This window comes from Dryobates pubescens, chromosome 25 (assembly GCF_014839835.1).
Source record: "Dryobates pubescens isolate bDryPub1 chromosome 25, bDryPub1.pri, whole genome shotgun sequence".
In the NCBI taxonomy this organism is placed as follows: Eukaryota; Metazoa; Chordata; class Aves; order Piciformes; family Picidae; genus Dryobates; species Dryobates pubescens.
This window is the reverse complement of record NC_071636.1, coordinates 13,674,196-13,687,466: the sequence shown is the minus strand read 5'-3', so window position 1 is coordinate 13,687,466 and position 13,271 is coordinate 13,674,196. Positions and strand designations below refer to the sequence as shown.

Here is a 13,271-nt window from a genome sequence, read left to right as displayed (position 1 = left end):
TCACACTCAGGCTCTCACTGCTAGAAGTTCCAAGTGTGAAATGCCAAAAGTCCTATTTTAATATCAGAGTATTATCCATATAGGGTCATGACGGGTACCAGGGACGGGAATTTTATCTCCATTTGAGTAGTGACTGCCACTTACACAACCACCTCCAAGGCTGATGATTAGCAGGGCCTCAGAAGTCAAATGCTGGGGTGTCACCTATTCAAAGTGATCTTTACAAAATCCAGGCATCTGTTCAGACTTTGGAGACCATATTAACTAATAAAGAAACTCTGAGGCAGACAACAGAACGAACATCAATGTTTCCATCAGTCTTTTCCTAAACCCATACAAAAATATTGTGGGTTTTTTGGCCTAGTGTCCTTCCTATTCACAGACAACACACTGGATGGTATTTTTGTAATCCACTTTTTTTTTTAGCTTTCAAACAAGACTGTATAGGTGAAATATGAATTAATTTTAACTTTGTATCTTTTACAATAAATCACCCTTTCTCACAGCAAAACACAAAAGAATGGATACTGGGGGGGGGGTGGAAATAATCTCAAAACTGAGCAGAAAGTGCTAATTGCTCCCATTTTGTTGTGGAAGAAAGCCTTTAGTTTTCCTAACAAACTGGCTGCAAAAAATACACATTATGCAAGAAACAAACACAAACAACTGATACTAATAACCATTTTTTCCTGGAGGAGTGGCATAATGTCTGTATCTGGACAGTAAAACTACAAAGGCAAATTTTACTCCTTAAGAAGAATCAGGCAGACATATAATTAAAAAGCTAAAAATACCTAGCAAAAATATTCTGAGAACTCTGTTATGACAGGATTGTACTAAAGTTCTCCAGTGCGCAAATCGTTGTTTTAAGACTTAAAGACCTGTGTCTAGATTTCAGTAAATTCAACACCAGTGTGTAAAATATAACCACCACCTCCATGGGAAATGAGTTATCTGTATTTTCCATGCACTTTCACTACAAATATTGGCCTTTTGGACCACAGATAGGATGAGTTTTAGGACTAGAGAAAGAAGATGACCTACTGCTTTTCAGAAGATGATCACAATGATGATCTGCTTTGGTGAGACCCTACCTTGAATACTGCATCCAGTCCTGGTGCTAAAGAACTTTTTCCTAACATCTGATCTATATCTACTCTAATTTCAAAACATTGTCCCTCATACTATCACTACAGGCCTTTGTAAACAGTCCCTCTCCAGTCTTCTTGTAGGCTCCCCCTTCAGGTACTGGAAGGTGGCTGTGTCATAGTATTCTATGACCACCATGAAGGGAGACTTTCTGAAAAGCCTTCTAATAGAAAATGCAAGAAGAATGCTCATCTGTAATCAGAAATTTTAGAACAGCAGGGTGCTTCAAAGAGAAGTTAGTGTCTGATCAGCTGACAGCATCTTAGCATAGATAAATGCCCAGAAGGTGTGAATTCTGAGCAAGCTGATCAATCTGTGAGTTTCTATTATAGTATTAGATCAAAATATTTCCTCTGCAGAGCATTTTGAAGGTCAATAATTTTTCAATTAAAAGCAGTTTGGCAACACAGAGCATCAGGAAAATCACGTTCTGCACCACTTAAAATCACTGCAATGTCATTAAACAACAAAATTACTTTCAATCTTCTCACAAAGAACAAAATTATTCATTAAAGCTACCAACTTCTGATTGCTTTTCAAAGAATGAGATAGAATTTTTGTCCTGCATATCTGATGGGAACATTTCCTTCAAAAAAACAACCCCACTCCCCTTGTGACTCAAGATAAAACATTTGCAGCTTTCCCAATCAGAACAGATTTAATTCCTTATCAGCTTAATCCTCATTTATCTCCATTGCTCAAGAAAATGATCCACTGAAAGTTCAGTAGTACAGTTCCAAGGCCAGAAAGGGATGCAAGGAATATTTCTCATCACAGCTCTGCTCATGATTTGCTTATGGCACCTAATGGTTAAATAGCTGGGGTGGGTTTTTTCAGTGCAGTAGATGGGAAACATTTTGTAATCCCACACTTCAAAAAGCAAGAAAAATGAGATCTGTGGCATTTTATGAATGTACCTTGAGTTTTGAAGCTACTTTTCCATGCCTCACATGCCTTACCTTGAAAGACAGCATGCTTTAGTGCCATTTGCAGATTGGTAAAACAGAGGTGGCATTAACCCAGAGGTGATTTTCAAATTCTGCTAAAATTAGTGCTACCTGCAAGTAAAAAAGCAACAGCCTTGCTTTGTCTGGCAGCATTGTTGTATCAGTACACTCAGCCCACTTCCAAAAGTGCTTATCAATACTTTTTCCTTCTCCAAAACATGTATTCTGGGAAGCAGCCAAGTGAACACACTTCTGATACATCAAGTCTTGCTCATCCAGCATGGAGCATCACACACCTCATTCCTCCATCACACTCCCTGGCCACTGCATCTCTCCCTGATGTATTTTTAAAACATTGGTGTGGCTCTTTTCCCACCCCATTAACCCACAGACCAGACCCAGCTGACTGTGGCCTGATTCATACAGTTCCGGACAGCTGTGGCTGCTGCCTCAGATCAAGTCAATCAGAAGCCATGAGGCTGTGTTAAAACCAAGGGCTGACTCTCAAATTAGATGAGAATGATCCTCTCTTTTGCCAGAAAGCTTCCCCCTCCAGCTGCAAATGACAGGTCTTATAGGTATCCTTTCATGTACCTCCTATGAGGAGAGGCTGAGGGAGCTGGGGTTGCTTAGTGTGGAGAGGAGGAGACTCAGGGGTGACCTTATTGCTCTCTACAACTACCTTAAGGGAGGTTGTAGACAGGTGGAGGTTGGTCTCTTCTCCCAGGCAGCCAGTACCAGAACAAGAGGACACAGTCTCAGGCTGCGCCAGGGGAGGTTTAGGCTGGATGTTAGGAAGAAGTTCTATACAGAGAGAGTGATTGCCCATTGGAATGGGCTGCCTGGGGAGGTGGTGGAGTCACCATCATTGGAGGTGTTCAGGAGGAGATTTGATAGGGTGCTTGGTGCCATGGTTTAGTTGATTAGGTGGGTTGGACGTGATGATCTTGAAGGTCTCTTCCAACCTGGTCTATTCTATTCTATTCTAATTCTATCCTGCAAGCAATGTCCCACACCCAGAGGAAAAAAGCTTCAGAAGTGCTCTTGAATTTGAATTTCTACAAATTACTTCAGTCTCTTGGGAAGGTTGAGTTATTTTGTCATTGGTCCACACCTGGGATGACCAGATGATGATTACTAGTCAATTTTCAAAAAGCAGCCGATACCGTGTGAAATAAAAAAGCAAACTCTGTATCTCATTATCTTTTCTTCCTTTTTCCTTCCTCCTCTCCTTTTATTTCTTCCTCCCTCCCTTTTTCTTTTCTTGCATTGTTGCAGAAGTCCCCAGAGAGACTAAGAAACTTTCATGGCAAAGGCAGACTTTGGTTTATCACTTGGGAAAAGTACCCAGATAGGAAGCCAAGAACCATCAGAAATGTGATCTAAATTTTTGAGGCTGCAAAAAAAAAAGTCCTTTTGTAGCTGCCCTGGCTGAATGCTCCCTTTGCACTTCAAGCTGGCTCTTGTTTCTCTGATGACTTTTGAAGCTCTTTTTTCTAATGGACAATTCCACATTATCAGCTGAGGCTTTGAACACTGACTGCAAGCCCACCAGCATCAGTCACAGAGGCATTGCTGAAATACTCTTCTCTTCTATGCTGATGCTTGAATGTCTCACACCGGATCTAGTGGTATCATTTTAGAAGTGGAATGAACTTATTCCTGGTTAGGTGGAGATTAAATGCACATCACCTGTTACTGGACATCTGTTTAGGTTAATGCCCTCAGTATTCCTGGTGTTTCTCAGTAAGGGGAAATAAAGACCTTTAAAGAGCAACACCTAAAGTGCAATAAAAAGACTACATTTAATTAGCAGCAGCTACTGTCAAATAAAATGCACTGGAACTGTAAAAATAATTATCAATGGGAAATCAAAGAAATCACCATTTAGAGTGAGAAGTGAAAACATCCAGTTTGGTTTTGCTATCTCCAAAGTGACTGATTACAACTTAGCATTATAATGACATTCCTTCAGAGTAAATTATAGACTGGCTTCTCTGATCCTGCATCTAAATAAACAACTTCATTCCTTTTCAGCACTCCAGAGATGAGTTTTGAGTAAACCAGAACTGTAGATAAATAGATACTATTTAAAAATAAAGAAATAAGTGTAAACCACCCATCACACTAAATGAGTGGAACAAATGGAATATAAATACTACCTACAGAGCTTCCATGAAGAGACAAAGCAAAGCCAACACATACTCCTTAGAGATTCTCTGACAAAACAGACAGCTCACTGGAAAATATCCTGCTAGTTTCTACATTGTATATTTAGACTGAGTTTGCTGAACATCCTATAATGCCTGGAGAAGAACAGTTGGAATACCCAAGGCCACTGGTCATCTCAGAAAATTATGATTACCAGTAAAAACTTGGAGAGCTGCTGTAATTTTTTTTGGAGAGGATTACAGAATTACGATGTTTACTTTTAATGGCTTAATCCATGTTTGCAAGAGGGTCTTGCTGGAGAGTCCAGCACTGATAAGGCAGCTAAATGGTTAGTCCTGGACCCATTTCCACACTCACAAAACCTCCTGCAAAAATCTGTTCTGGCACTGAAATTCATTGCAAATGACCTGGTCTCCCTCCAAACATCTCCAGCTGATTCTGAGAAGAGAAAGGGAAATCCATTTCACTCCTCACGAGTTGTAGGAGACTGAAGAACAATCTATGTCTCCTTAGTTTAAGAGCTGACATCCTTTTCCACCCTCTTCACTTAATGGCTGAACTCTGAAAGTTGGCATATACTTTATTGTTCTTTTTGGAAGATATCCAAGACTATACTCAAATAAAAACCAGTTCTAAGTGATTGAAAAACCCCTGCAAAGTGTGTGCTAACTCTGTAACTTTAAAATGTAATTGTCCTTCTTCTGATTATTGCAACAAGCGAACCCCATACCTACAGCATCTCAACAGCAAACTCCATACTCCTTAAAATCAGCCTGGAAGCACTGCAACTTTATATACAGCCCCAGAAACCTGAAACTGGGGGCTGAAAGCGTTCCTGAGGAGACTGACTGTTCTACCAATGTGAAGTGGTGTGGATGTGGCAGCAGGATTGTTCTCTAAGAGATTAACAAGACAAGCTATAGATTAGCATATTTTACCTCATGATTACAACATGCTGAGGGCAAATGCACAACAAATTACCTGTCAATGAAGTTGCTAAAACTCATTTAATCTTCAGTACCTCAAACACAGGCAGTTACACACTACATCCAAGAAGCATCATCCATCTCTCAGCAGCCACTGAAACCTGAGTGCGCTACATACACAGATGATCTCCATTTCCCCCTGATAGGCACGTTTGCCTTTGGTTTTCTCACTCCACAAACCTGGTGCAGCCAGAAACAGCTGCAGCCAGTGATCTCAATTCTCCTTCAATACTCTAATCTCCAGGAATTCTTCATTCCTGAGGCTGAAAGGATCACAGGATGTTAGGGGTTGGAAGGGACGTCAAGTCCAACCTCTCTGCCAGAGCAGGATCATAGGAGTCTAAAGAATAATTAATTAAAGAAACTACAGACACTGACCTGTAATTAGCTCTCTGACTTCCATGTCATTTGTTTTTCGCAATAATCTGATCAATGCAGGGATCCCATCACAGTTCTTTATAGCCACCTTGTTTTCATTGTCTTTCCCATAGGAGATGTTTCTGAGAGCCCCACAGGCTTTACGATGCACCTCTGGCTTTGGATGATCAAGCAGGCCCACCAAAATAGGAATCCCTTTAAGGTGCCTCACGTCCTTTTTGATTTTATCATTCTCATAGCACAAGTGCTGCAAGTAGGCTGCAGCATTGGACTTGACGGGGTCAATGGGGTGGCTGAGCATGGCAATGACTTCAGGGAGGTCGGGGTCCCTCCAGCGGGGGTCTTTACGAATGCTGTCAATAGAGGGAGAGCGCTTCCCCAGCCGGTCAATGCTGGCCATGCTTCCTCTCTCTGGCTGTGCCAGGGGTGCTGCGTAGCCACCATGAAGGTAAGGTATCCTCTCTTCAACCATCTCTGTCTCGACGGGGTCATCGTAGCCCCTGTAAGAAGCAACAGTCCCAAGAGAATGGGTGGGGGGGGAAGAATAAAAAACAAGACAGCACATTTAAACACTGTGTGTCCCCGAGCCAGAGATTTCAGCTATGAGCAAACCTTCCACATCACAAACATCATTAGGGACAGCATATTTATGCTTTCAAATAATTTATTTGCAGTAACTTGAAAATTAACCATAGCTGGGTACTCAATGATGGGACTACAGCACAGTGTTTGTTTGGCTAGCAATGAAAGGATGACAGCCACGGCAAGTCATCAAACAGATTGCTTTCATTTTGGTCACTTAGCAAAACAATTATGATAGAGCTGGATTACATTTAGTAGGAAACATTGAGCTTCATTAATGCTGCTACTTCTGCAACAAACCCAATCTCTAATTAAAAGCATTCAAGGCCTGGGCAGAGAATACACTTTTCAACAAGTCTGCGAAGTTCCACTCTATTTCCATGTTAATGCTCACACAAGCATGCTGACCTCATCAGTGTGTGTAACAATATCAAAGGTGGTGGAAAGTCTAAGTCCGGAAGTGCAGCTTGTACTGAATCATTCAGAACACAGGTAAAAACCTTTGAGAGCTGGCTCAAACTTTTAGCACCAGAGTAATCTGCTAGACATTCAAAACAAGTCCAATACCCTGAGCTTTCCTGAGCAGTGACTAACCTGGATGTTAGACACTCTTAAGATCATTTAAAAGAATTATAAAGAATGGCATCCAACTCCTTGAGCCATAATTCACTTGGTGTGACTGAAGCAAGGTTGGTCATGTCCAGTTAACATAGCTATTAAGGTGTTACTGTCTTTGTTCAAAGTTAGAAGCAACACACTTGAAACCCCTGAAGGATGGCCAAGGGCTCAGGTCCAGCCAACATGGATTTAGGAAGGGCAGGTCCTGCCTCTCCAACCTGATCTCCTTCTATGATCAGGTGACCCATCTGGTGGACGTGGGGAGGCCTGTGGATGTGATCTACCTGGACTTCAGCAAGGCCTTTGACACCGTCCCCCACAGTAAACTGCTGGCTAAGCTGTCAGCTCGTGGCTGGGACAGCAACACTCTGTGCTGGGTTAGGAACTGGCTGAAGGGCTGAGCCCAGAGAGTGGTGGTGAATGGTGCCACATCCGGCTGGCGGCCAGGCACCAGTGGAGTCCCCCAGGGATCAGTACTGGGCCCCGTCCTCTTTAACATCTTCATTGATGATCTGGATGAGGGGATTGAGTCAGTCATCAGCAAGTTTGCAGATGACACCAAGTTAGGAGCAGATGTTGGTCAGTTAGAGAGTAGAAAGGCTCTGCAGAGGGACCTCGACCGACTGGACAGATGGGCAGAGTCCAACGGGATGGCATTCAACAAGTCCAAGTGCTGGGTGCTGCACTTTGGCCACGGCAACCCCATGCAGAGCTACAGGCTGGGGTCAGAGTGGCTGGAAAGCTGCCAAACAGAGAGGGACCTGGATGTGCTGATTGACAGCTGCCTAAACATGAGCCAGCAGTGTGCCCAGGTGGCCAAGAGGGCCTGCATTAGGAATAGTGTGGCCAGCAGGAGCAGGGAAGTCATTCTGCCCTGTACTCTGCATTGGTCAGGCCACACCTTGAGTCCTGTGTCCAGTTCTGGGCCCCTCAGTTTAAGAAGGACATCGAGACACTTGAACGTGTCCAGAGAAGGGCAATGAGGCTGGTGAGAGGCCTTGAGCACAGCCCTATGAGGAGAGGCTGAGGGAGCTGGGATTGTTTAGCCTGGAGAAGAGGAGGCTCAGGGGTGACCTCATTGCCTTCTACAACTACCTGAAAGGTCTCTTCTCTCTAGCAACCAGCACCAGAACAAGGGGCCACAGTCTCAAGCTGTGCCACAGGAGGTTTAGACTCGAGGTGAGGAGAAAGTTCTTCACTGAGCGAGTCATTCGTCATTGGAATGTGCTGCCCAGGGAGGTGGTGGAGTCACCGTCCCTGGAGGTGTTCAAGAGGGGACTGGACGTGGCACTTGGCGCCATGGTCTAGTCACAAGGTCTGTGGTGACAGGTTGGACTCGATGATCCTCGAGGTCTCTCCCAACCTTGGTGATACTGTGATATTCTAACACATCATATTGTCACACTACAAATGCCCACATTCTAACACCACCACCACGCAACAGCAACATCAGTATTTGTGAAGCGTTTTTCCTTTAACAGCCTCTGCTGCAACTATAATTCTCTAACCTTTAGAAGAAAATCTCCCCCTCTGATCACTTCTCCCACTACTAGCTGGTAAGAGAGACTATTTCTGTAAGAGATTTGTAAGGAAAGGCATTTACAGCTTCAGCACGTGCTAGTGAGGTGCACTGATAATACTTCACCCCTTATTCACAGGGACACCTTGCACCCTCCAGAACATGCAGTCTTTGTAGGGGAGCTTCAGAGCACATGCGGTGCATCGGTGAGATAATACTTAAGTCCTTAAGAAAAATACAAAGGGAAATCAGAAGCTTGTGCACAATGACCCCACTGGTCACAGACATGTCAATTTTATATGTGAGTAAAGTATTAACACATAAAATTGACAGGCTTTGCCCCAAAGGCTCTCCCCAACTCACAAACCTGGATGAGAAGATGATGAACTGAGCTAGCCCATCGAGGAGCTGAATCAAAATTCCAACCAATCCCATTATTTTAAACCTCAAGTCTACAGAAGATTTTCCTTCTTCATCCTCTATTCACTCTAATATTACTTTCAACAGATGTTAAAATAAACTGACTTCTTATATAATCTATTTTTTAAAACAGTTGCAGCTCTTCACCTTCCTGTTTTTTCCTGGCCAGAAAGCAAGCTGCAAAATGATTCTTAAAAATTCTCATTTTAAGCACTGACTGATGTTACTGAACAATTTCTGCTGCCATGCTGAAGGAAGTATAGACCATTAGAACTCAGAAAGAAAATGGAGCATGCTGTTATCCTAAAGCAACTGCTAATTAAACTAGACTCTGAGGAGCAGAGCAGCCGGAGGTGGAGACTGAACTTAAGTCTTGCCCAATTAATGCTTTTAATGTTAAAAGCACCTCTACTGACTTTAACTTGCTTTAATTGCTGTTCTAAACCATAAACTGAATGAAAGGATAAAACCAGGCCAATATCCAAAGCCCAGACTGAATCTGAGGAAATCCTTTTATCGACGCAGTTATTTGTGTGTGTAGAATTCAGTCCTTGCTCTACACAGTAATTTATAATGTCTGGACAGCCCTTGTGTTTTCTGCTTCAGAACAAAGCTGTTTCCATCATTCCAAGAAGAAAGTAGCAACAGTGAAAAGATTTCCTTTTGTTCATACACACAGAGCAGAAGTAATAGAAAAACCCCTCTAAGTACTCCTCCAACACAATTACTGGTCTTACATATGCAAATTTGGGACAACCAGCATCAAAACGACACCAAAACCTCATTTCTTAAACTTATCCTCATGCTAAATTCTCATTGCTTGCATAAAACAAAAGTAGCAGAAGATTAATTTTAGTAATTGCCCTCCGCACAGCTGTTGCCTGCTTGACTTGGTAACTTGCAACTCAGTGAGTCCCGTGATCTGCCCATGAGATAAGTGCACAGCACCTCAATTACACCTGCCCAGCTAGGCTTCTCTCTCCTCATCCATGCAAATACACAAAGATCATTATTGTCTCGGGATGCAGTTTGTTTGCATTCCTTCCACAAAGCCTTCCAAAGAGAACCACACAGATAGGCCCATCTTCCTTACGCTGTATCCTCTCCCCCACGCCACACAAAGCTCCTTGTTTTCACTGCGGATGCCCAAAATAAAACTTCAGAGTTCGGACTTGAAAGTGCAACGCTGCCTTGATGAGAGAGCACCACAGAACTCTTGTGCCAACAATGCCAACTCCTAATTGCAAATCAGTAGGTATCAAATATCAATCTGAAGACCTAAAGAATCAGTCATTAAAAGAACAAGCAGCTCACATCCCAAGCTGCTACTTATTCCAACAATGTTTTTTTGAAAAAAGGTTTCCTTCTTCCATTGTTCTGAAACAAAGCTACTGATGCACTGAAGACAAGCAGTGGGCTTTGATGATCCTCCCTCTGCTGAAATCCCCAGGACACAGAGCTGGGCAGAACAGGACATGGGAAGACGCTGGTTTGTGCTGCAGGGAAAAGGCTGCATTCCAAAGTGCCAGTGGATATGAAGAGCTTCAGGTGCTTTAGGATGAGTCATGGAGGTGGTGGTGGGGAGGGCAGCAGAATTTAGAACCCACCCACCTCCCCTCCTTTGACATGGGGCTTGGGTGCCAGGGAGCAGACTAGGCAAAGAGTAGAGACGACAAAAGCAAGTATCTCTGACAGTGAAACACACCCAGTTTCTAAAGACAAATGAGTAAAATTAGCAACACAGTAAAGAAATCATCTTTCAGAGTCAGGCTGGTGGAGGCCAAATGTGATTTTTCACCTTCATGTCAGCTGAGCAGCTACATTGGAAAGGAAAGGCACTTGACACAGAAGAAAGACTACTGAGAGTTTCAGGAGATAAAATCACCCATGCTTAGGAGGCCAAGAGCTCTGTACTCTCAGGACTGGAGAGATCTGGTAGCATGCCAGAGTAGCTGACTGCAAGCAGCTTGCCTTCCATCTGTTTGCAGCAAGGCAGCTGAGTTTTTAGGATGCCTTGGGTCTCACTAATCACCTGTCTCAGAGAATTGATCAAAACACATTCTAGCATAGATAAAAACTGGGAGAGAGATCGTGGATTTATCATCTTCCTTGTGGCTTCAACATAAGCAGATCTGAGTAAACAGGTGAAGGATTTGCACATTTAATCCTCAAAAACTCATACAAGTGTTACATTCATTTCACAGTTTGCAGCTGGTGTCTGCTTAGGATAAAAGAGCAGAAAGGCTTGGGATTTCAGTAAGGAACTTTGTGCCAATTGAAGAGGAACTCTAAAGACTTTGTAGAATGAGGTCTTGCTTTTGCCAGGCTCTGCTCCCCCGCAGGAGGACACACAAGAGGATTCAAAACTGGACCAAATCCTCTGCTGAGGCTGGTGATGACACAAGGAAGGCACAACAGGTATCTATCTCTGTTGGAACAGGCAATGGATAGAAAGAACAATCTGTACTTGCAACCCCCTTGAGCATCCTCCCCTCTAAATGCAGTCGAGTTGCCTCCTTATCATGTAGGTTCACTACTACAGATTCAGATGAGAAACCTCCATTCAGTCCTCCCAGAACAGCATCAAAACTAAGAACTGACAGTAAGGATCCTTAATTTACCTGTAAGCTACTAACAAATGAGGGCAGCACTTACTGGGGAGAAAATGAGAGAACAACTTAAATTCATACAGTGATTTAGCCACCAGAAGAATCCATTTCCAACGTGATGGAAGACACCCAATCTGAATGTGCAGAAAAGCTTCCAGCAGTGTTATTATCCCTGCTCCAGACATACAACTTTAAAAATCAAAAGTGCTATCCATGTATCACATTTATGTAATCATTTTCACTAAGACCAAGTGATTTTAAAAATCCTAGAGAGGAATAATCAAGTAGTAATTACCTTCATCTAGTACAAAGCACCATTTGTAGTCTTTAGTTTCCTGCAGATCAGTGGCAGATCTGAAACGCAGGTTTATTGAACTGTTAAGTATTTGTTTGAAATGTCAAAAAGTAACTACTTGGGAAGAGGCCCCCATGCAATCTTCTGATGTTCTCACCAGCTAATGTTTGCTGTCACAGTCAGGCTAATTACTTGTCAAAACCTCTTGATCATACTAAATATAGAAAAGAAACTCACAACAAAAGAAGTGTAAAACAAAAATTGTGAATTGGTCCTACCCAGTCTGCAAGGAACAATAAATCAAAGGGATGCTTAAAAATCCAACAAACTTTAAAAATGCAAATAGTATGTTCTAAGAATACATTTAATTATTCATCAGGCATACAGTTGGAAACATTTTAATAAAAATTTAAAAGCACTGCTGCCTGACTGTTATTAATGAGAACTGTAAACTTGCTTAGATACAGGGGAGCAACAATCAAAGCTGATGGACCCATGGGTATTTTGGCACCCACTGGCTGCAGGTATTCCCTACAGCCCCATAAAATGCTGATGTGGTTCTACTGGTTAGTAAGCTTGCAAGATCAAAGATGTCATGAGGGACTTACAGGAGTTCTGAGAGATATGCCTTAAAGATTATTCCCCGCCCCCTTATTTTTTTCTCCAATACAGGTGTGAGTTCACAGGTGCTTGACTCCCTTTAGCTTTAAAATGAACTTCCAGAAACATGAAGGAAGATAGAGCCATGAATGTATAAATGAAATGATAGATGACATAACATCTCCAAGAAGAATCACAGAATAGGTTGGAAGGGACCCCAGGTTTCACCTACACCAACCTCCCCACCATGGGCAGGGAAGCCTCTCAACTAGACTCAGTTGCTCAAGGCCTCATACAGCCTGACCTTGAACACTCTCCCAGAGAGGAGGCATCCACAACCTCCCAGGTAACATAATTCCAGTGACTCATTACCCTCGTACTGAAGAACTTCCTAAGACCTAGTCTAAACCTACTCCAGCTTCAAACCATTCAAACCATTCCCCCTTGTCCTGCCTCTAGACCCTTTATGGAAAGTCCCTTTCAAGCCTTCCTGTAGGCTCCCTTCAGGTACTGGTCCCCCACAGTCTTCTCTAGGCTGAACAAGCCCAGCTACCTCAGCCTATCCTCATAGCAGAGGTGTTCCAACCCCTGGATCACCTTTGAAGAATGCCTACATTTCAAGAGCCAAAAGGCCTACCCAAATCCCAACAACTACTGCTGCTGAAGTGAAGCCCTTGGTCAGAAATACTCAGTCTAAAGAGCTTCTGCAGACACAGGGGCAGGTGGGTTCCAGACTCTCTTTATGACTTTAAATTAAAAAGGGTAAGAACAAGAACCAAACCCCCATCTAAACATGAACCATGAGGGTATGACTTCATGTAGGCACATGGGAAAGTTTGTACACAAAACAAAATACACAAGTTTTTCAGGTTCATACTCAGAGGATGGCATTCAGCCACATAAGAAGATTCTATATTCCCAAGATTGGCTTATTTATTTTTTTCCTTCAAATGCAAGAACTGATAGCTGCAAGCCCAGCAAACAACAGGCATAAAA

The 13,271-nt window shown here is 42.8% G+C and overlaps 1 protein-coding gene across 9 annotated transcripts in view; it reads right to left on the bottom strand.

Annotated features, from left to right (window-relative positions):
- The window catches only part of ARVCF (ARVCF delta catenin family member), a 258,087-nt gene that overhangs the window by 66,416 nt on the left and 178,400 nt on the right, over positions 1-13,271 (bottom strand). For all 9 annotated transcript variants that reach the window (XM_054172817.1, XM_054172818.1, XM_054172820.1 and 6 more), the window contains one exon: positions 5,633-6,132. In XM_054172817.1, coding sequence (XP_054028792.1) covers positions 5,633-6,132 — 500 coding nt within the window. The remainder of the gene's footprint in view (positions 1-5,632; positions 6,133-13,271) is intronic.